Genomic DNA, 22,876 nt, shown 5'->3' on the forward strand with positions numbered 1-22,876 from the left:
GCATTTTCGCCCCAGATATACTGAAGCAGAATCTGCATTTTAACAAGGTCCCTAGGTGATTCTTCTGTAAATTCTGAGAACCACTGCTCTCTCTACTAGTGGTTCTCAGAATTGATCCCTAACCAGCAGTATTAGCATCACCTGGAAAATTGTTAGAAATGCAAAATCTCAGCAGGGGTTCGAACCAGAATGAACTGGTTTAAATAAAATTGTTGTGTTAGATATAATTGGTTAATGTTCCACAGGGCAACAAAATCATAGAACCTTTGGGATTAATTTCTGTACCAGGTTATAAAATCACAACACCTTGTTAATTTCTGCGGTTAACCCCAAACATTACAGGACTGTAAACTATGCTTTAATTAGTAGTGAGTTGTTCGTTAAATTGTGATAAAGTTATATCCCCCAGAGCATCAGATGAGGTCCATACAGGCTTACTAGAAAATGCTAGAGCATCTTTGGGATAAAATTCTGTTTTATATGAAACACAAGCTTGGCCATCTAAGGAAAGGACTGTATTGTCGCTGTTAGATGAAGGCTTCTAGAACTGACTCCGCAGCACCTAACCAAACCTAACATCCGGGACAGGAGCTGAACAGAATCTCTGGGTCATGGTCAGGCCTAGCTTCCCTGCCTGTTTATAGGGGCCCTTTCTATGGAGCCCTGGTGGCACAGTGGTTAAGAGCTCAGCTGCTAACCAAAAAGTTGGCAGTTCGAATCCACCAGCTGCTCCTTTGAAACCCTATGGGGCAGTTCTACTCTGTCCTGTAGGGTTGTTATGAGTCAGAACTGACGGCAATAGGTGTGTGTGTGTCTGTGGAAGTCAGTGGGCAGTGCTAGGGCTTACAGTCAGGGCATCTGGAGGGTTGTCGTGTGTGCCAGTGCTGGAATGACCGTGGAAATACTGTCAGAGAGAGTGGGCTGCTCTGTATTTTCTGATTCTCACTCAGTTCTCACTTAGTTCACCATATGGAGTCCTAGCGGCACAGTGGTTAAAGCCTTGGGCTGGTAACTGAAAGTTTGGCAGCGGCTCCATAGGAGAAAAATGTGGTAGTCTGCTTCTGTAAAGATTTACAGCCTTGGAGATAACGCTGTGGGGCAGTTTTGGTCTGACATATAGGGTCGCTATGAGTCGGAATGGACTCAACAGCAGTGGTTTTGTTTTTTTAACTCACCATGGCCTATCTGCAGTTACCAGAGTAGGTAAAGCAGAACTCTCAGGGGGATGGGGGTGAAATGAATGTCCCACCGATGCAGGCTGCAGGGCTTGGTGGAGAGAGCAGGAGCTTGATCAGCATATGGTCAAGATCAAGCCAAGCTGAGTATAGATGAGTGTCTGGGCGAGGTTCAGTGGGCATTCCGTCCTTCAGCATGTCTGTCTCCCCAGGTATAGTACTTCCATCTGGACCGGTTATCCTTTGCCTCTGGGGCACAGCTGAATTCTCTTTAGCTCTACTGTGTTGGATCTTGCCTATATTCTGTATTCTCTTTATTGATTTACTCTCCTGGCTGGAGCTCAATTCTCCAGTAGCTTTTTGACAAAAAGAGTTATGTTTTAGGAGAACTTCCGTGTTTTAATATGTTTTTATTCTGTCCTCATACTTGATTGATACTTTGGCTGGTAATAAAATTTCAATTGGAAATAATTTTCCTTCAGAATTTTGAAGTTAATTGCTCCATTGTTGTCTTGCTTCCAGTGTTCGTGTTGAGAATTCCAAGCTATTATGATTCCTAATCTTTTGTAGGTGACCTGGTTTTTTTTTTCCTTTCTCTTCGTAAGCTTGTAGAGTTTATGCTTTGACTCCAGTGTTTTGAAATTTAATGTATCTTAATGCGGGCCTGTTTTCATCCATTAAATTGAGTACTTGATGTGCCCTTTTAGTGTGGAAATATGAGGACTTCTACTCTGGGGAAATTTTCTAGAAGTATTTTGTTAATTATGGTTTCAGTGAAGAATGTTGACTATACCATGGTCTGCCAGAAAAATGAACAAATCTGTCTAGGGAGAAGTATAGCCAGAATGCTCCTTAGAAGCGAGTATGGTGAGACTTTGTCTCACGTGCTTTGGACATGTTATCAGAAGGCACCAATCCCTGGAGAAGTACTTCATGTTTGGTAAAGTAGAGGGTCAGCAGAAAAATGGGAAGACTCTTAGAGGAATTGACGCAGCGGCTGCAGCGATGGGCTTAAGAGTGGCAATGACTGTGAGGATGGTGCAGGACTGGACAGTGTTGTGTTCTGTTATACAGAGGGTTGCTATGAGTTAGAACCAACTCAGCAGCCCCTAACAACTACAGCAACGTTTTGTTGATTATTTTTTCTGTTCTCTCATCTGAAACACCTGTTTAGATGGCACCTTTTATACTGGTCTTATAATTTTCTCATCTCTTTTCTGTCTCTTTATCTTTTTTGTTTTACTTACTGATAGATTTTCTTTAACTTCCTAAACCTTCTGTTTGGATAAAAAAATTGTTTTTAATTTCCAAAGGCTGTTTTTAGTCTCTGAATGTTTTTTTATGGTAGCATCCTTTCCTTGTTTCATAGAGGTAGTATGTTCTCTCATCTCTGAGGTTATAATGGTTTTAAGTTTTCTCTCCCTGCACGGGTTGCTTCTACTTTTTTCCTGCATGTGTGCGTGTCTTCAGTGTTAAAGGCTTACCTTGGATGTTTAGTAATCCTTGATTTTCTGCTCATGATGAAGGATACGGGACTAAAAAGCTAATTGACAGCTGAGTATGTGTGGATGAGGTTTGTCAGCTGTGTGTTTCACTATAGGGTGATCTGGCTAGACTGTCCGTTAGGGGAACCTCTGATGTCATTATCTTTATGCCTTGCCTTGACCATGTCATATTCTTCAGAGAAAAGTGGCCAGTCTCCCGGCTGGATGGAAAGGATCTGGTTGTCAGTCTTCCAAGCCCTGACAAAGGCCGAGATCCTCTGCTCTGCATGCAGTCACTTATGTCCAGTTTTCAGTGTGAGACCCACATCTTATGCTGTGTCTGGTGTCCTTAGTCCAACATAAAAAAACTGAAATCGAACCCATTGCCGTCGAGTCGTTTCCTACTCATAGCAACCACATAGGACAGAGTAGAACTGCCCCATAGGGTTTCTAAGGAGCAAGTGGTGGGTTCAGACTGCCGGCCTTTTGGTTAGCAGCCAAACTCTTAACCACTGCGCCACCAGGACTCCATTCTGTCATAAGGAATATGAAAAAACCTCGGACTTCGAGCCCAGTGTAGAGGGACCACTTGTCAGCAACATGGAGGACACGGGAGCATGAATCTGAGATCTTGCTTTCCCTGAGTCTTTACTGGGTTGGTTCTTAGCCTTCCCTGCTGCTAGCTTGGGATTTGGCTTTCTTGCCTCTGCTAAGTCAGTAGTTACCATTGTTCACCTGCTTTCCAGCTTCTCCCTTTACTGTAGTTCTAGTGGGGTTTTAGGAGGGGGCAACCAGAGATGGCTTGTGTACAGAAATGATAATAGCTTTTCTCAACCTAAGAGCAGTAGCAGTCCTGTCAGGGACAGAATGCCCTCTACAAAACAGCTGTGTGTACATGAGCCATCTTTTTGCCAGGTAGTCGTTGAGTATTGAGTGCTCACATGTGCTGGACACTACTCCTCTCACTGGTCCTCACTTCCTGAGCTACGTGCTGTCATTAGCCCAGGTTGACATGCGAGGAGACCATAGCCTGTGGGACTTACAGCTGGCTTAGTGCCTGGCACATAGCAGCTGTCTCCTGAAGAGTGCAACGGATAAATGAACTTATTCCAGGAGGCAGAGCTGGGAGAGGCTGAGCATGGCGTTTGCCCTGGTCAGTGCTAACTCCAGAGCTCGTTTTTTTATCCACCTCCGTGGCTGATGCTGGGTAGGTGGTCTTGGTACCTGGAGGTGACCACTTCCTCTGAGCCCTTTAGAAATAGTCTTCTGATAGGCCTTTTCTTAACTCGTTTTAATATCTTTGCTTTCCCAGTGCAGCCTGCCAGCTGGTTCCCCTTCACCTCTGGGGGTTGAGGGCTGTAACCCTGGAGCCAGTTTCTCTGAAGCGGGAACTAGGTTATTTACTGCGCCCCTGTAGAGGATACAGAGATGACTAAGCAGACCTCCTGCTCGGGAGCCTGGGTAAGGACAGCTTCAGAGGAATGGAGTGTTGCCACGGCAGAGTCGTCTCCTGCACTGTGTAGCAATCATCTGCCTTCAGGTGGCAATTCACGATCTCAGCCTTTCCGTATTTTCCAACTTTTTATTACAAACGATTGTAAACATACAGAAGAATTGGAAGAATAATAGTCAATATCATGAACATTTTGCCGTATTTGTTTTATCTTTTTTTTTTTCGCTTAACCATTTGATAGGACGTTGCCCTCATGGAGGCCTTATCGCTAAATCTGTGAGCATACCTCTTGTAAAAAATAAGGCGATCCTCTTACAGAAGCAGATTCCTACCGTTATCACATCCAGGTGTGTCTAATCTGTACCCAGATTTCTCCAGTTGACCCAAGGCTGCCTGTTAAAAATAGTTGGGTTTTTTTTTTCCTACTGCCTGTATTTCTAGTCCCTCTCACCCTGCTTATTTTTCCCCCACATGGCACTTATCACCTTCTGAGATGGCATGTAATTGACTCATTTTTTATGTTTATTGTCTGTTTCTCCTCCCCCAGCACTGAAGCTCCACACAGCCAAGACTTTTTATCTGTCCAATGATGTATTATCTTAAATGTCTGGAATAGTACCTGGCATGTAGTAGGCACCCTGTAAATAAATGTTGAACGACTGAAAAATGACAACTAAGCTGAACTCTGAAGTATGAGTGGATGTTAGCTAGGTGAGCAGAGGATGGAAGACACATAAACACGGGGTATGTGGGTTTCAGGTGGGGGGGCTATAACAAGTAGGAGGCACTAAAAGAGACAGGAAAGAATGTGTTGCAGGAGGTGTCTTGGGGGCAGGTAAGTATTGGGCGACCGGGCTGTATTACAGAGTTTTGTCTTTATCTGCAACAACTGGAATTTTGAGCAGGAGGGAGAAAACGGATTCGTGCTTTTTTTTTTTTCTTAAAGAGCCATTCCAGCTGCAGTATGGGGAACACTGGATGGGGGCAGGAGTGGGTGTGGCTAGCTCAATTGGGAGACTGTTGTGACAGACAGGTGAGAGAATAGCACTCAGGTGGTGGTGGACATGGAGAAAAGCTAGCCTGAGAGGTGTTTAGAGACACAGTCAGGTGATGGACTGGATATGAGAGGTAAGAGGAGCAAGGAGGAGCCCTGGCTTTCCGGCTTCCACTGGATGGAAGATGGTTCATTCATTGAGATAGGGAGCCTCAGAGCAGAATCAGGCTTGGAGGGAAAGAACAGGAACTGAGTTTTGGACATAGTAATTTTGAGGCGACTTTGCCGCAACCAAGAGACGTCAAGCAAGTAGTTGGATGTGCAGATCTGGGAAAGGATATTTAAATTTGTAAATCAGCTGCTTATAGGAGGGGTCGTTGTTAGTTGCTTCTGAGTGGATTCCAACTCATCGGGACCACAGGTGTGCAGAGTAGAACTGCTCCATAGGGTTTTCAAGGCTATGACCTTTTGGAAGCAGATCACCAGGTTACTTGTGAGGCAACTCTGCATGGGTTTGACCCGCCAACCTTGCAGTTAGTAGTCCAGTGCTTAACCATTTGCATACCTAGGGATGCCTGTTGGAGGGGAGAATACATCAACCTGTCCACATTTTGAATAATTAAAAAGTTATTGACAAGGACATTACTGGGGGATGTAATAAAGTTATATCCATTACTTTGGTTTTAAGTTTAAATCTTTTACCAGAAATAGGCAGTATTTACCAAATTTTGTTCTAGCTGTTGTATGTGATTTACAATTTAGAAGGCAAGTAAGCATTCCCCAAGATTAAATATGTAAAATGTCTTTTCCAAAAGCACTCAAATCTCTGAATAATTCATGCTGCTAGATTTTAAGGCCTATAAAATATTCACAGTGTGAGTGCCTAGAAATCAGGCTTATAGCTAACCGAAGGAGGAAAACTGTTCTGCAGGCTCCTTTGGCAAGGTTTACGTCACCAATAATCACCAAGGTCATTGTCGACCTTGTTAGACTGCTTTCTTCTGTTTTGAAATGGTCACAGTGTTCCTATAAATTGGGTCAGTTTCCTCCTCCATCTTGCTCTTCTCACCATAGGCAGCGGAACAATAACTATCTCCCCAGCAGCTCTGAAATGAGAGAATTTCTGTGAAGCAGTGTGATGATGGACCAGGGGGGTACAGCAGTGTCAGGGTCATGAGCAGATTTGGGACTCAAACCTGCTCTTCAGTGGAAATCCTGGCTTTCCTTCTTGCTAGCTGTGTGATAAAGATCTTTAATTTCTTCATCTTTGGCCTTAGTGGTTGGTGCATAAATTTGAATATTACTTGTATTAACTGGTCTTCCTTGTAGACGTATGGATATTATCCCATCACTGACAGCGTTGTACTTCAGGACAGATCTTGAAACATTCTTTTTGACGATGAATGCAACACCGCTCCTCTTCAAGTTGTCATTCCCGGCATAGTAGACTATATGGTTGTCCGATTCAAAATGGCCAATACCAGTCCATTTCAGTAATGCCTAGGATATTGATGTTTAAGTGTTCCATTTCACTTTTGATGATTTCCAGTTTTCCTAGATTCATACTTCGTATGTTCCAGTTTCCGATTATTAATGGATGTTTGCAGCTGTTTCATTTTGAGTCATGCCACATTAGCAAATGAAGGTCCCGAAAGCTTTACTCCATCCACATCATTAAGGTCAACTCTACTTTGAGGAGGCAGCTCTTCCCCAGTCATCTTTTAAGTGCCTTCCAACCTGGGGGGCTCATCTTCCAGCACTGTATCAGACAGTGTTCCCCTGCTATTCATAGTTTTCACTGGCTAATTCTTTACAGAGGTAGAGTGCCAGGTCCTTCTTCCTAGTCTGTCTTAGTCTGGAAGCTCAGCTGAAACCTGTCCTCCATGGGTAACCCTGCTGGTGTCTGTATACTGGTGGCATAGCTTCCAGCATCACAGCAACGTGCAAGCCCCCACAGTACGACAAAGTGAAAGATGAAGAGATTGAAGATTTTTATCAGCTGCTGCAGTCTGAAATTGAACATGCAATCAGGATGCATTGATAATTACTGGTGATTGGAATGTGAAAGTTGGAAACAAAGAAGGATTGGTAGTTGGAAAATATGGCCTTGGGTATAGAAACAGTGCTGAAGATTAAATGATAGAATTTTGCAAGACCAGAGACTTCTTCATTGCAAATACCTTCTTTCACCAACATAAACAGTGAATGTATGCATGGACCTTGCCAGATGGAACACACAGGAATCAAATCAACTACATCTGTGGAAAGAGACGATGGAAAAGCTCGATATCATCAGTCAGAACAAGCCAGGGGCTAACTGTGGAACAGACCAATTGCTCATATGCAAGTTCAAGCTGAAACTAAAAATCAGAGTAAGTCCGTGAGCGCCAAAATACGACCTTGAGTATATCCCACCTGAATTTAGAGACCATCTCAAGAGTAGATTTGACATATTGAACACTAGCGACCAAAGACCGGAAGAGTTGTGCAAGGACAACATACATGAAGAAAGCAAGAGGTCATTGAAAAGACAGGAAAGAAGGAAAAGACCAAGATGGATGGATGTCAGAGGATACTCTGAAACTTGCTCTAGAATGTGGAGCAGCTAAAGCAAAAGGAAGAAATGATGAATGAAGTAAAAGAACTGAACAGAAGATTTCAAAGGGTGGCTCAAAAAGACAAAGCCGAGTATTATAATGACATGTGCAAAGAGCTGGAGATAGAAAACCAAAAGAGAAGAACACACTCAGCATTTCTCAAGCTGAAAGAACTGAAGAAAAAATTCAAGGCTCAAGTTGCAATAGTGAAGGATTCCATGGGGAAAATATTAAATGATGCAGGAAGCATTAAAAGAAGATGAAAGGAATACACAGAGTCATTATACCAAAAAGAATTAGTCGCCGTTCAACCATTTCAAGAGGTAGCATATGATCAAGAACTGATGGTACCGAAGGAAGAAGTCCAAGCTGCTCTAAAGGCGTTGGAGAAAAACAAGGCTCCAGGAATTGGTGGAATATCAATTGAGATGTTTCAGCAAACAAATGCAGCGCTGGAGGTGCTCACTCATCTATGCCAAGAAATATGGAAGATAGCTTCCTGGCCAGCTGACTGGAAGAGATCTATATTTATGCCTATTCTCAAGAAAGGTGATCCAACTGAATGCAGAAATTATAGAACAATATCATTAATATCACATGCAAGCAAAATTTTGCTGAAGATCATTCAAAAACAGCTGCAGCAGTGTATCGACAGGGAATTGCCAGAAATTCAGGCTGGTTTCAGAAGAGGACGTGGAACCAGGGATATCATTGCTGATGTTAGATGGATCCCGGCTGAAAGCAAAGAATACCAGAAGGATGTTTGCCTGTGTTTTATTGACTATGCAAAGGTGTTCGACTGTGTGGATCATAACAAATTATGGATAACGTTGCGAAGAATCGGAATTCCAGAACACTTAATTGTGCTTACATAGATCAGGAGGCAGTTGTTACAGACAGAACAAGGGGATACTGATTGGTTTAAAGTCAGAAAGGTGTGTGTCAGGGTTTGTATCCTTTCACCATACCTGTTCAATCTGTATGCTGAGCAAATAATCCGAGAGCTGGACTATATGAAGAAGAACAGGGCATCAGGATTGGAGGAAGACTAATTAACAACCTGCGTTATGGAGATGACACAACCTTGCTTGCTGAAAGTGGACTTGGAGCACATACTAATAAAGATCAAAGACCACAGCCTTCAGTATGGATTGCACTACAACATAAAAACAAAATCCTCACAGCTGGACCAATGAGTAACATCATGATAAACGGAGAAAAGATCGAAGGTGTCAAGGATTTCGTTTTACTTGGATCCACAGTCACCACCCATGGAAGCAGCAGTCAAGAAATCAAAAGACACATGGCATTAGGCAAATCTGCTGCGAAGGACCTCTTTAAAGTGTTGAAAAGTAAAGGAGTCACCTTGAAGACTAAGGTACACCTGACCCACGCCTTGTATTTTCAATCCCATCATATGTATGTGAAAGCTGGATAATGAATAAGGAAGATGAAGAATTGACGCCTTTGAATTGTGGTGTTGGTGAGGAATATTCAATATACTATGGACCGCCAAAAGAACGAACAAAGCTGTCTTGGAAGAAGTACAACCAGAATGCTCCTTAGAAGCAGGGATGGCAAGACTGCGTCTTACATACTTTGGACATGTTGTCAGGAAGGATCAGTCCCTGGAGAAGGACATGCTTGGCAAAGTACAGGGTCAGTAGAAAAGAGGAAGACCGTCAATGAGGTGGATTGACAGAGTGGCTGCAACAGTGAGCTCAAGCATAACAAGGATTGTAAGGATGGCGCAGAACCGGGCAGTGTTTTGTTCTGTTGTGCATAGGGTTGCTATGAGTCAGAACTGACTCGACGGCACCTAACAATAGCTGTGTGACTTGAGCAAGTTAACTAGTCTCTAAAGCTTTTCAGCAATGTGGGGAGTTTTTGTGAAGATTGAATGGAATAGTCTGTAAAGAGCTTAAAAAAAAAAATTGCTGTTAAGTCGATTGTGACTCATAGTGACCCCAAGGCTGTAACCTTTATGGATGGAGCAGCTGGTGGGTTTGAACCAATGACCTTTCAGTTAGCAGCTGAGTGCTTAACCGTTGTGCCATGAGGCTCTTTGTAAAGAGCTTAGCACCTAGTGAATACGCTGTTAGTAATAGTTAGTAGTAATAGTAATACTAGGGAAGATGGAGATTTTATTTTTACTTCTTTTGAGTCGTCTTGCCTTGGCCACGTGGACCTAATATCTTGAATTATATTTGCATTTTATTTTGTGTTTTGTTAATCTTTTGACTTTGTGCAACATTTTTTTATGATAAAAATTGTAATTTAATTTTAAAAAGTGTTAATTGATTTTTCTGCTAGCTCATATTGATGCAGAGGGCTAAGTTTTGTTTGTCTTTTTTCCTCCCTGCAGGGCCTTCTTAATCAGAGATGTTCTGTACGTATTCAGTACACGGTCTAGCAGAGTTTTGTGCTGATTAAATATCTTCATATAGACAGGTCTGCTGTAATGACTGGCACACAGTAATTCAGGAAAGAAAGGAAACGAGTCAGAGATGAACACTGAGTCAACCCTGGATGCTCTTCTCTACCTCCTCCCTGAAACACTCAGCTGTCCCCATGACTTGAGTTACTGCTTCACTACAAAAAAAAAAAACTTCACTACAGAGACCCTCAAATCTGCATCTCTGTCTTAAACCACTCATTTGAATTTTCAGCTGTCTTCTGTGCATCCCCACCTGAATGCCCTTCAGTTTCATCAAATATGTTATGCCCATACGTTTTGCCCAGACGAACTCCCCTTTCCCACTTTCCCTCCCATGAGACCCTGCCTCTCACTATCCATCTCACCGTCCAGGCTAGAAGCCTCACAGTGATGCTTAGCTCCCCCTGCCTATTTATTGAGCATGCTTCTTATCCAGTAAAACCCTTTCTTTTTAGCTGTACTTGTCATGGCCTCAGTTTACACCCTTATTTTCTCCCTGTCTAGAATGAGAGTCAGTGTCTGTCTAACTCCTCTTTTTCATTCCCTCTTCTCACTGCTGCCACCAGAATTGTCTTTCTAAATCACAGGCCTGATCCATCACTTCTTGTAAATCTCTGGTGGTTTCCTGTTGCTTGGAGCAGGGGTCGGCAATTCCGGCCTACTGCCTGCTTTGTAAATTAAGTTTTATTGGAATACAGCCATACTTGTTAATTCATATATTGTCTGTGGGTGCTTTCACACTACAACGGCAAAGTTGAAAAGTTGTGACAGAAATCATATGGTCTTCAAAATGTAAAATTTCTATTCTCTGGCTCTTTGTAGGCTTAGAGGATAAAGTTCAGACTTGAGAAGGTTGAAAGTCTTTCTTGACAGTTGAATCACTTAAAATGCACTTGTAAAAGGACTCATATTTCCTTTTATAAAGAGTTGCCTGTCAGTAGGAATAATTGCTATCTAATATATTAGAAGAATATTAAATATACCATTGACTGCCAGAAGAACGAACAAATTTGTCTTGGAAGAAGTACAGCCAGAATGCTTCTTAGAAGCAAGGATGGCAAGACTTCATCTCACGTACTTTGGACATGTTCTCAGGAGGGATCAGTCCCTGGAGAAGGACATCATGCTTGATCAAGTAGAGGGTCATCGAAAAAGAGGAAGACTCAATGAGATGGATTGACACAGTGGCTACAACATAACGGTTGTGAGAATGGCGCAGGACTGGGCAGAGTTTCATTCTGTTGTACATATGCTATGAGGTGGAGCCGACTCGACGGCACCAAACAACAACATGTTATAACACTTGTGAGTCAGACTCGTAATCCATTAATTAATCTAGTTCAATAAAATCTTTTTTTTTTTTTAATTGGTCAGAAGCCGTTGCTGTTGAGTCGATTCCGACTCATAGCGACGGAGAATATACTGATAATTTTCTTGACCTCAAAAAGTCTTTTTAAGTTTATTATAAGCAGTCACTACAAGAACTATTTTAGGTGAAGGGAAGACAACACACAATACAGGAGAGGTCAGCCCAACTGGACTAAACCAAAAGCAAAGAAGTTTCCTGAATAAACTGAATGCTTCAAAGGCCAGCGCAGCAGGGGTTTGGGGACCATGGTTTCAGGGGACATATAGGTCAATTGGCATAATAAAATCTATTAAGAAAACATTCTGCATCCCACTTTGGAGAATGGTGCCTGGGGTCTTAAGCATTAGCATCTGGCCGTCTAAGATGCATCAATTGATCTCAGCCCACCTGGAGCAAAGGAGAATGAAGAAAACACCAAAGATACAAGGAGACAGAAAGGGCCACATAAACCAGAGACTACATTAGCCTGAGAGCAAAAGAACTAGGTGGTACCCAGCTATAACTGATGAGTGCCCTGAGAGGGAACACAACAGAGAAATGCTGAGAGAACAGGAGAGCAGTGGGATGCAGACCTCAAATTCTGGTAAAAAGACGAGACTTAATTGTCTGACTGAGACTAGAAGGACCCCGGAGGACATCGTCCCCAGACCCTCTGTTAGCCCAAGACAGGAACCATTCCCAAAGCCAACTCTTCAGACAGGGATTGGGCTGGACTATGGGATAGGAAATGATACTGGTGAGGAGTGAGCTTCTTGGATCAAGTAGACACATGAGACTGTGTTGGCAGGTCCTGTCTGGAGAAGAGATGAGAGGGCAGAGGGGAACAGAAGCTGGGCGAACGGACATGAAAATACAGTGGAAAGAAGGAGTGTGCTCTCTCATTAGGGGGAGAGCAACTTGTAGTGTATAGTAAGGTGTGTGTAAATTTTTGTATGAGACACTGACCTGATTTATAAACTTTAAAGCACAATAAAAATTAAAAAAAAAAAAAAAGCAGTCACATATTGCAGAATACAAGAGGTTTCCCAACAGGCAAGAAGAATCGACAAGTTCATCGTGTTAATTGCAATAATTCATGCTTAGCACAGCAAACTTCGAAAATACAGAAACAAAAAGTGAAACAGACACATGATCCTACCACCCACATAGATGATATTATGAAAGTGATGGTACTGTCCTTTCAACATTTTTGTGTATGTGTATGTTTATATATGCATACTGTTAATCCTTTAACCTGCTTTTTTCACTTAATAATAGTTATTACCATTTACTCATGCTGTTAATGTCTCTCAAAAATAGATTTTTAAATACCTACATTAATTAAGTTACTTTACTTAAACATTTATTCTATTACTGGACTTTTAGGTTTGACCTAAGTACTCTTTGCCTCCATTAAATCTCCAAAGGCCTGTAATTTTATATTAAATACTGTGTAAGTATGTTTCCACTTTAAGTCAGGGAGCCAATGTCAGTAATGTCAATTCCATTTAAATGAAGACTGTATCATGAGGAAGTGTGCTTATCCTTTAGTAAATATCAATTATAAAATCCTTATTGAAGTTCATCTTCCCACTTGAGAGTGTTGTTAGTATCAGAGCCTTTCTCCTCATGATTTATCTGTCTCCTAATGTTTACCATAGTCCCTTTTCTCCTGAAAATTCTTTGGTAGTTTTCCTATTATAACTCAATGAAACTCAAAATCCTTAAAAGGGCCCACATTAGTCGTTATTGTGATCTTGCCCCTAGCAGTCTCTCTAACGTCATTATAAGCCACTTCGCTCTGCTAGTTTAATACATCCCATTCTCTTTGGTACCATCTCTACCAGCTAACTCTCCCTGGCTGGTACCAAAGGGACTTAGGGGCTTTGTATGTCACTTCACCCTTCCTGCTCTATCTATCCTTTTGCTTCTCCTTAATCTAGTTTATTCAGCTTTTATGTTTCAGAATGTTTTATTCTTAGGATCCTGTTCATTTCTTTGATAGCAATTATTTATGTAAATTTGTTTCCTGTTCCTCTACTCCATGCCATCCCTGACCCCCAGCTTAAGCCCCAGGACAGAGGAGTAAAAAAAAAAATTTATGACATATTTCATAAATCAGTGTGTGGAAATAGCTATGTATTTTCTGCTTACAGATTAATGTTATTGCTGTTAGGTGCTGTCAAGTCAGTTCTGATTTATAGCGACCCTATATACAACAGAACGAAACATTGCCAGGTCCTGCACCATCCTCACAGTCATGCTACACTTGAGCTCATTGTTGCAGCCACTGTGTCAGTCCATTTCGTTGAGGGTCTTCCTCTTTCCTGCTGACCCTCTACCAAGCATGATGTCCTTCTCAGGGACTGATCCCTCCTGAGAACATGTTCAAAGTATGTGAGATGAAATCTTACCATCCTTGCTTCTAAGGAGCATTCTGGCTCTACTTCCAAGACAGGTTTGTTTGTTCTTCTGACAGTCCATAATATATTCAGTATTCTTCACCAACACCATGATTCAAAGGTGTCAGGTCTTCTGTCTTATTCATTGTCCAGCTTTTGCATGTGAATGAGGCAATTGAAAACACCATGGCTTGGGTCAGGTGCATCTTAGTCTTCAAGGTGAATATAAGGAACGTGAATTTGATAATAGGAAATAACATTTAGGCATTGCCTTATGAATTCATGGTGACCTTCCATTTACTTTTAACTAAGCTAGTATTTAATGTTTGATAGCAGTTTATTAACATGTCTGCAGACTATCTTGATGAAATGTACCTGTATTACATATGGAGTTAGACTTTACTGCAGCTAAAGCATTAACTGAGTGATAAACTTTAAAAAAAAAGTGGGTAAAATTTATATACTGTGAAATACACAGGTCTTAAGTGTACAATTCAGTGAATTTTGATAAATGTATGTACCTGTGTAACCACTATCCCAGCCAAGGTATAGAACTTGTCCATCACCCCCAAAAGCTGCCTCTTCCCCTCATTCAGGCAACCCCTGTTCTGATTTCTATGACCATTGTTTAGTTTTCCCTGTTGTTTAGTTTCATTTAAATCATATATACTCTTCTGTACATACCGTCTTTCACTCAAATCATGTTTTTGAGATTTTTTTCTGTGATTAAATGTATTAATTTATTCTTTTTTGTTCAATAGGAATGGGCAATAATTTGTTCATCCATTCTTCTGTGGGTGGGTATTAGGTGGTTTCAGTTTCCGGTCACTATGGATAAAACTGCTGTGAACTTTTTTTGTACAAGCTTTTGTGTGTGTGTGTGTGTGGACGTGTGTTTTTACTTAGGTAAATACCTAGGAATGAAATTGCTGGGTCATAGGGAGGTTTATGCTTAGTTTCATGAAAGACTGTACCAGAAATGAGTAAGATCTCCAGTTGCTTTTTACATCCTCACCAACATTTGGTGGTGTTAGTCTTTTTACTCTTAGATGTAATTGAGAGATCATTTATATACGATAACATTAACCTGTTTTAACCTGTGCAGCCATCACCACAGTCTTAATTTTAGAGCCTTTCCATCATGTCAGAGAGAGACCTCATGCCCATTAGTGGTCATTCCCTATTCCCCCCTCCAACCCTTAGGCAACCACTGATCTACTTTGTAGATTTTCCTGTTCTGGGCACTTCATATGAATAGACCGTATAATATGTCATTTTTTATCTTTCACTTTAGCATAATATTTTTGAGGTTCATCCACTTTGTAGCTTTTATCAGTACTTCGTTTCCTTTTATTGCTGAATTAGTATTCCACTGTATGGCTGTACCTTATTTTGTTTATCCATTTATCATTTGATGTATGTTGAGTCGCTTCTACTCCTTAACTACTATAAGTAATGCTGCTGTGAATGCTGTACACGTTTTTAGAGAAAGGAGTAAGAGATTTCACTTCTTAAAAACATTTCATGTGAATAAGTAATCAAATCCAGTATCAAATATCCACTTTTCTGATCAGTTCAGTTCTGGCACCAGTGGCTTGTGCACTTTTTTGTCTAACCCTAGCCACCTGGAGCTGGGTCAGAGCTCACAAGTTCAAGGACACCGTCGTCCAGACTGCCAAGTAGGTAAACACCAGCCACAGGTTTGGAACCTACATGGCATCCTCACCTCTGACCTGGCTGCAAATTCAGGGATTCCCTCGACCCCTTCATGATGCCAGCCACAAGCTCGGGAGTCCCCCCGAACCCTGTCACTTCTGACCTGCCTGCTCCCACTACTTCTTTGTGCTTTGCTGGAATGACTCACAGAACTCACAGAAAGCGATTCCTAGAGCTTACAATTAAGCTTTATTGTTGGAAAAAGTATGCAAATGAAAGACACATAAGGGAGGATTCCCAACACAGAGCTTCCGTCTGGACGTGCCATCCTCTCGAGGAGTCCCTGGTGGCGCACATGGTTAAATGCTTGACTGCTAACTGAAGGGTTGGTGATTTGAACCAACCCTTGGGCACCTCGGAAGAAAGGCTTAAAGATCTGCTTCCGATAGGTCACAGCCTTGAGAACCCTATGGAGCGTAGTTCTACTCTGCAACACATCAGGTTGTCCATAAGTCGCAGTTGACTTTGACAGCATCTGGTTTGGTTTTGGTTTTTCCCCTCTCTTTCACCAATCAGGAAGCTCATGGAGCATCGGTGTCCAGAAGTTTGTTGGGTGTCTTACTATGTAATGCAAATTCCAGTCCCACTTCCTTGAGGTTACTTGATATCACAAGGTGATCATGAGGTATTACGTGATGGGTCTTGCCTGGGCAGCCCCCACCCGGAGTCACCTCATCACCTCACCTGACCTGTTAGGTGTGTGGTCTTAGAGCTCTTATCAGACACTTAAATTCCAAGGCTTTTTTTTTAGAGGCTGTGTTTTGGGAATCAAGGGCAAAGACCAAATTCTTCTGGTGAAGTTGTTGTATACCTTGTACCTTTCCTTAGATTATTTTTTGTATTATTTTTGTTTGTAGGAGACAGCATTGAATGAAAAACCCATGCTTAAGGGGTGACAATGGCAGGCTTCCTGGATAATTTCCGTTGGCCAGAATGTGAGTGTGTTGACTGGAGTGAAAGAAGAAATGCAGTGGCTTCCGTGGTAGCAGGCATACTGGTGAGTCAGAAAGCCTGCTTGGTGAGATATTTGCTTCACCTTTTGCCCTGGGAACTAACATTGATTCCCTCCACCTTTCCAGAGCTGTTGTTTTGTGTAAATAATTATTGAAGTTCTGGATACTATTGCTGAACAGAACATGGTAGCCCTCGGTTCATTTGACTTTTTGAATTTGTCAAACTTAGTATCTTCAGTTCCAGTGATAACAGTTATAATAGGCAGTAACTTAATGATATCATATGTATACGTACTTGAAGATCCTCAGAGTCTCAGAATTTGATGTAAGTGCTCACTGGATTTCAAGACTTGTGGACAACAGCAGGAACCTCAGGCAGCACTAGGACCCAGAAGCTTGGCAGCTGCTCTGGGGAAGAGGCACAGCTCACCTGCAGCAAAGGGAGAAATTCCTGGAGGAAAGAGTGCTTCCTTTTCTTCCCACTGTGTTTGTTTTTTTTTTTTTTTTAATTAAAAGTGTCAAACATATGAACAAAAGTAGAAAGAATGGTATAAAAATTCTGCCTCCCCCTCTTACTGTTATCCTCCAGCTTCAAAAAATATCAAATCATGAGCAGCCTTGCTTCATTATTGTATCAACCATTTCCTGTCCTCACTGCATTATTTGAAGCAAATTTCAGTGCCTATTGTTTTTTTTTTAATTTTATGTGGTAAAATATACAAAACATAAATTTTCCATCTTAAACATTTTAAATGTACGTACAGTTCAGTGACATTAACTGCATTCGGTGTTGTGCAGCCCTCACACTGCTAGGTTTTTTGTCCGTCTTTTTTTTTCAGCCTACAATTTTACACCTGATGTCCAGTAGGGGGAGAAAACAACAACGAAGTAAAGCAGCAGAGCAGGAACTAGAGATTACTGGCAAGCAGTCTGCATGCAGAATTCTTTCAAATGTTTATATGTTTTTCTTGCTCTTTACAGTTATATCACCTGCACCTAATTTGACTACAGAATTCTTTAGCAGCCTGTCTGCTTGGTCTGTTCAGCTTAGTTTACATAGAAACGCTAATTTTACAAACCCTTGTTGACTCAGTAAAAACCCATTGCTGTTGAGTTGATTTGGACTCATAGCGGCCCTATAGGACAGAGTAGAACTGCCCCACAGGGTTTCCAGGGAGTGGCTGGTGGATTCAAACTGCCAACCTTTTTGATGAGCAGCCGTAACTCTTAACCCACTACACCACCAGGGCTCCAGTTATGTAGTAGTCAATTAAACTGTAAGTAAATAATAAAAACTATAGCAGGTTTTTTCTTTTTTTGGTTTTATAGCAGGTTTCAGTAGTTTTGGATATGCACAGCTGATTTTTGGTAACCATACAACTCTCTTATGGAAGTAAAAGTACTTGGGCCTGTTCGGGAGGAACTCACTAGCCATCTGCATTTGGCTTAGGTTGGGCCCAGTCAGAATGTTGTCAGGTAATCAGGGTTGGTTAGTGGAGATGAGTTAAGAGAGCAGCCTCTGGTGTATATGGTTATGGTGGGTGAAACACAGATAATCCATACCGAAAGAATATGTTTTTCATCTTCAGAATCTCACACAGATTTAATTAACTGTGTTCACCTCATCTGCTATAAAGTTAAATAAGAGATTCATATTTTTATATTTCAGCATCTAAAACTCAAAGTAGAAATATTTTGTTTTCATTTTTGTAATAGAAAAAAAAGTTAGAAGATCAAGTTGTGTTAGGAAGCGTTTCAGCGTTCCAGCGTTCTGGCTGACTTGGGCTGTTTCTCAAGTTTTTTACAGGCTGGTGGATCATGATTGACGCAGCCGTGGTGTATCCTAAGCCGGAGCAGCTCAACCACGCCTTCCACACATGTGGTGTGTTTTCCACATTGGCTTTCTTCATGTAAGTATGAAGGGAATTCTCAAGTCAAGATTATTTTTCTAAAAACATTTTCCTTACAGTTAAGTGCTGTCTTGGATAACTTTTAATTTAATTGATGGATTCTTTAGGATGGTAAATATGTCAATATATCCCCATTTTTTTAAATTGAGAATGAGTGTTGAATTTAGTCAAATATCTTTTTATCATCTATAAAGATTATCATGATTTTTCTTTTTATATGTGTTAATATGGTGAATTACCATGTGTTATTTTTATCAGTTCCAAGATAGACTTTTTAAGATTTTAATATCTCTGAATATCAGGATGCATCTTACAGTCAGTGGTATCTTACAGTTATAATTGACGACAGTTTTTCTTTCTCGTTGGTGTAAAAGATGATGGTACATCTTAAAATTGATGGCATCTTAGATTTAATGAAATGTGTTATATTTCTGGATTTTCTAATGGTGAATCATCCTCGTGGTATTGTACTACACCTAACTTTTGCTGTGGGGTTTTTTTTTTTTTTTAACTCGCTGCTTGGCTGTCTGCTAATGTTTGGCGGCAGGGAAGGGTTGTCCTCAGTATTCACGAATGGGATTGGCCTGTGGCTTTTCTGTTTTTGTTAGGTCATTTCCAAGTTTATCGGTTACCTCGTTTTATAGCAGCTTTTGGAAGCCTTTCCTGGATGCCTTTTAACAACTTGAGAAGATACGTTAAACATTCAAATTATGTAATTGCCTTATATTGTCAGGAGTTTACAAAAAGTTTATAATGTGGAAAATAGAACTGCATAGATCCATTCAGGCTATTAAGAGAAGGCAATTCCTGCTATTAATTCATGAACACAGAGCTAGCAAATTTGAAAGAGAAGTTTAATAAAGTGGGCCTGTTGTACATAGAAATTTGTCTCTGAGTTTGAGAAATAGATCAGAGAAAATCATTTGACTTTTAGTGCAAAGGGAAACTAACTCCTGATTACAGTGAGAACCTTAAATGGTATAACTAACACTGACTTACTCGTGTGTAAATGTAAAGTAGGCAAAGAGATCAGAAAATTGGCCTTTCTTTTGTAATCTCTTGGGACAGGTAATTAACCTCTTAAAATAAGTATGTGTTTTCAGGGTGTATGTCAGGAAGATGAGGCTAACGTGACATTTCTATCCACTAGGGTATTTGTTAAGTTAAAAGATTATGTTCATTTATCCAGATAATAACTTCTGTTAGGAAACCATCTGTTTTCCTTTCCAGTGATGTGTGAATACCTGTGAGTATTTTAGCAGCACGAAAGTTCATTGGGTGATTTTGTTTCATTCTAGGATAAACGCTGTGTCAAACGCTCAGGTGAGAGGTGACAGCTATGAAAGCGGCTGCTTAGGAAGAACAGGTAAAGGCCTTGAGCTGTTAACATATGCTGGCAAAAGAGGGGTTTATTAGCAGGGAAAAAAGGCCTCTGTAGTGAGTCTTTATTCAGATCTGGTAATGATTATGTAGAGTATTTTTATTAATTTAGAAAAGGTGTTGTAGTGTTGTTTAAATCCTTTACTACTAGAAAGTTAAAGTTACTACCAGAAGTTAACTGTGTTTGTGATGGTTCACTGCCTGTATCATATAGAGGTTGTTGTCAGCTGCCGTTGAGTTGGCCTCCAGGTCATGGCGATCACTTGCACAACCGGACCAGACTGTTGTGATCCAGAGGGTTTTCATTGGCTGATTTTTCAAAAGTAGATTGCCAGGCATTTTTTCCTAGTCTGGAAGCTCTGCTGAAGCCTGTTCAGCATCCCAGCAACACACAAACCTCCACTGATGGATGGGTGGTGGTTGCACACAAGGTGCCTTAGCCGGGAATCAAACTTGAGTCTCCTGCATAGAAGGTGAGAGTTCCAATACTGAACTGCCACTGCCCCCTGTATTATATGGACAGAATGTTACTATTCAAGTTCAGTGGCTCTTACACTCTGGGTTACTCCCCAGTGCCTAATGATGGGTTTATTCTTATCCCAAATGTTGACTCACAGTATTACTTACGGCTTATGCTGATTAATAACAACAGAGTAATGGACACAACAGGAGATCAAGCCTGTGGCTACAGGGTTTTCACAGTCAATTCTAATCACTTGAGTAACCACTCACAGACTACAACAAATTTATCTAGAGGAAACCTACTGTTTGCATATCAATTATTTTTCCTCTTGAATTGTCATCAAATACCATTTTTCTTTTATTAAGAGTATAACAAATTCTATTAGAATCCAAGGGTTTGTTTTCAGTGGAATTGCAATGCCCTAAGTAAAAGGCAGGAAACCATGGTGGCATAGTGGTTAAGAGCTACAGCTGCTAACCAAAAGGTCGGCAGTTCGAATCCACCAGGCGCTCCTTGGAAACCGTATGGGGCAGTTCTACTCTGTCGTCTAGGGTCGCTGTGAGTCAGAATTGACTTGATGGCAACAGGTTTTGTTTTGTTTTAAGTAAAAGGCATAGGGCTAGGAGTCATTTCCAACCTTGAAGGAATAGGAAGAGTGATTTGTGGTTATGATTGGAAGTAGATAGTGGAAGACTTTTGAAGGTTGAATAAGAAATAATAACTGGTTGAAGAATGCATAGTGTATGCATGAGTGCTTTACACATATTAGCTCACTTAATCACCACAGAAGTCCTTTGAGGGAAATACTCTTACTATCTCCATTTTCAGAAGAACTAAGACACAGAGAGCTGGAGTAACTAGTCTAAAGTCACAAACCAAATAAGAGTTGGACATAGGATTTGAACACAGACAGTCTGACTCCAGAGCCTGTGCTTTTAACCACTGTGTTATCCTTCCAGTGTAGAATCATGAGGTTTCTTTGTCTGGCTGATTAAGTATAATTTTATGTGCAATAAAATTCTCCAATTTATAAGTGGAGTGGCATCTGGGGTCTTCAAAGCTAGTAAGCGGCCATCGAAGATGCATCAATTGGTCCCAGCCTGTCTGGAGCAAAGGAGAATGAAGAACAGCAAAGACACAAGGAAAATATTAGCCCAAGAGACAGGAAGGGGCACATAAACCAGAGACTCCATCAGCCTGAGACCAGATGGTGCCTAGCTACCATCAATGACTGCCCTGACAGGGAACACAGCAGAGAGTCCCTGATGGAGCAGGAGAAAAGTGGGGTGCAGAACTCAAATTCTAGTAAAAAGATCAGACTTAATGGTCTGACTGAAACTGGAGGGACCCGGGAAGACATGGCTCCCAGACTCTCTGTTAGCCCAGAACTGAAACCATTCCCGAAGCCAACTCTTTAGACAAAGATTAGACTGAACTCTAAGACAAAAAGTGATAACTGGTGAGGAGTGTGCTTCTTACCTCAAGTAGACACAAGAGACTAAGTGGGCAGCTCCTGTCTGGAGGCAAGATGAGAAGGCAGAGGGTGACAGGAGCTGGTTGAATGGATACAGGAAATTCGGGGTGGAAGGGAGGAGTGTGCCGTCACATTGTGGGGAGAGCAGCTAGGGTCACATAACAGTGTATAAATTTTTGTATGCATAACTGACTGGAACTGTAAACTTTCACTTAAAGCACAATAAAAAAAAAATTATGAACTTTCAGTTGTCTGAGCGTTTTGAGATTGTTAAAAAAATTCACTAAAGTATACAATTTGAGTTTTATCAAATGTATACAGTTGTGTAACCCTGCCACAATCCTGACACGGAACATTTCCATCACTCCCAAAAGCTCCCTTGTTCCCCTTTGTAGTTCACCCCCTTCTTTTCAGCTTCCCTCTGATCTGCTTTCTGTCATTATAGCTTTGCCTTTTCTCAAGTGTCACACAAATGAAACCATCCCATCAGTATGGTAACATTTTAAGCTAAATGAAGACGCTGTCAAGAACGTAGCTTCCCTTTCTACCTGGTGCTGTCTACGTGCTGACTGAAGCTTTGTAACCTCACTTGCACTGGAATCCATGAAGAAGTAGGAAGGCTGGGGAGGTAACGAATGACAGAGGAACCTGAGTTAATGCACAATGTTTGCGTGTGCGCGTGCTCACATGCTTGTGTATAAGTGTGCCCCAGCCTCAGCAGGCATGAGGGAGTAAAGAATGAGAATGTAGCATGTATTAGCGAGTGAGCGTGCGCTGCACAGAGCACACCAGCATTTATTCGATCGTTTTTCTTTAAAGAATATTCCACAGACATTGCTGTGGATTGTATTACTACTATGTATTTCTTTATAGAAAATTTTTTTGTAAGTTACTCAGTCTTTGGCTTAAAGGTGGGACTGGGATTTGCCTTAGGTCTTTCTGGCTCCAAAGCCCCCATACTTTTTACTATTATACTCTTCTTTTACCCTCACTGAATCATCAGAAGAACCAGAAACTAGGTAGAAAAAAGATAATTGTACCCTGACAGGGAACACAACAGAGAACCTCTGAGGGAGCAGGAAAGCAGTGG

General features: G+C 41.3%; 1 protein-coding gene across 1 annotated transcript in view; it reads left to right on the plus strand.

The window, feature by feature from the left end:
• The window catches only part of TMEM50B (transmembrane protein 50B), a 37,970-nt gene that overhangs the window by 3,244 nt on the left and 11,850 nt on the right, over positions 1-22,876 (plus strand). The window contains exons 2-4 of the mRNA XM_049857760.1: positions 16,464-16,603; positions 18,357-18,469; positions 19,768-19,835. Coding sequence (XP_049713717.1) covers positions 16,505-16,603; positions 18,357-18,469; positions 19,768-19,835 — 280 coding nt within the window. The 5' untranslated portion in view covers positions 16,464-16,504. The remainder of the gene's footprint in view (positions 1-16,463; positions 16,604-18,356; positions 18,470-19,767; positions 19,836-22,876) is intronic.

Source organism: Elephas maximus, chromosome 18 (genome assembly GCF_024166365.1).
Source record: "Elephas maximus indicus isolate mEleMax1 chromosome 18, mEleMax1 primary haplotype, whole genome shotgun sequence".
Lineage (NCBI taxonomy): Eukaryota > Metazoa > Chordata > Mammalia > Proboscidea > Elephantidae > Elephas > Elephas maximus.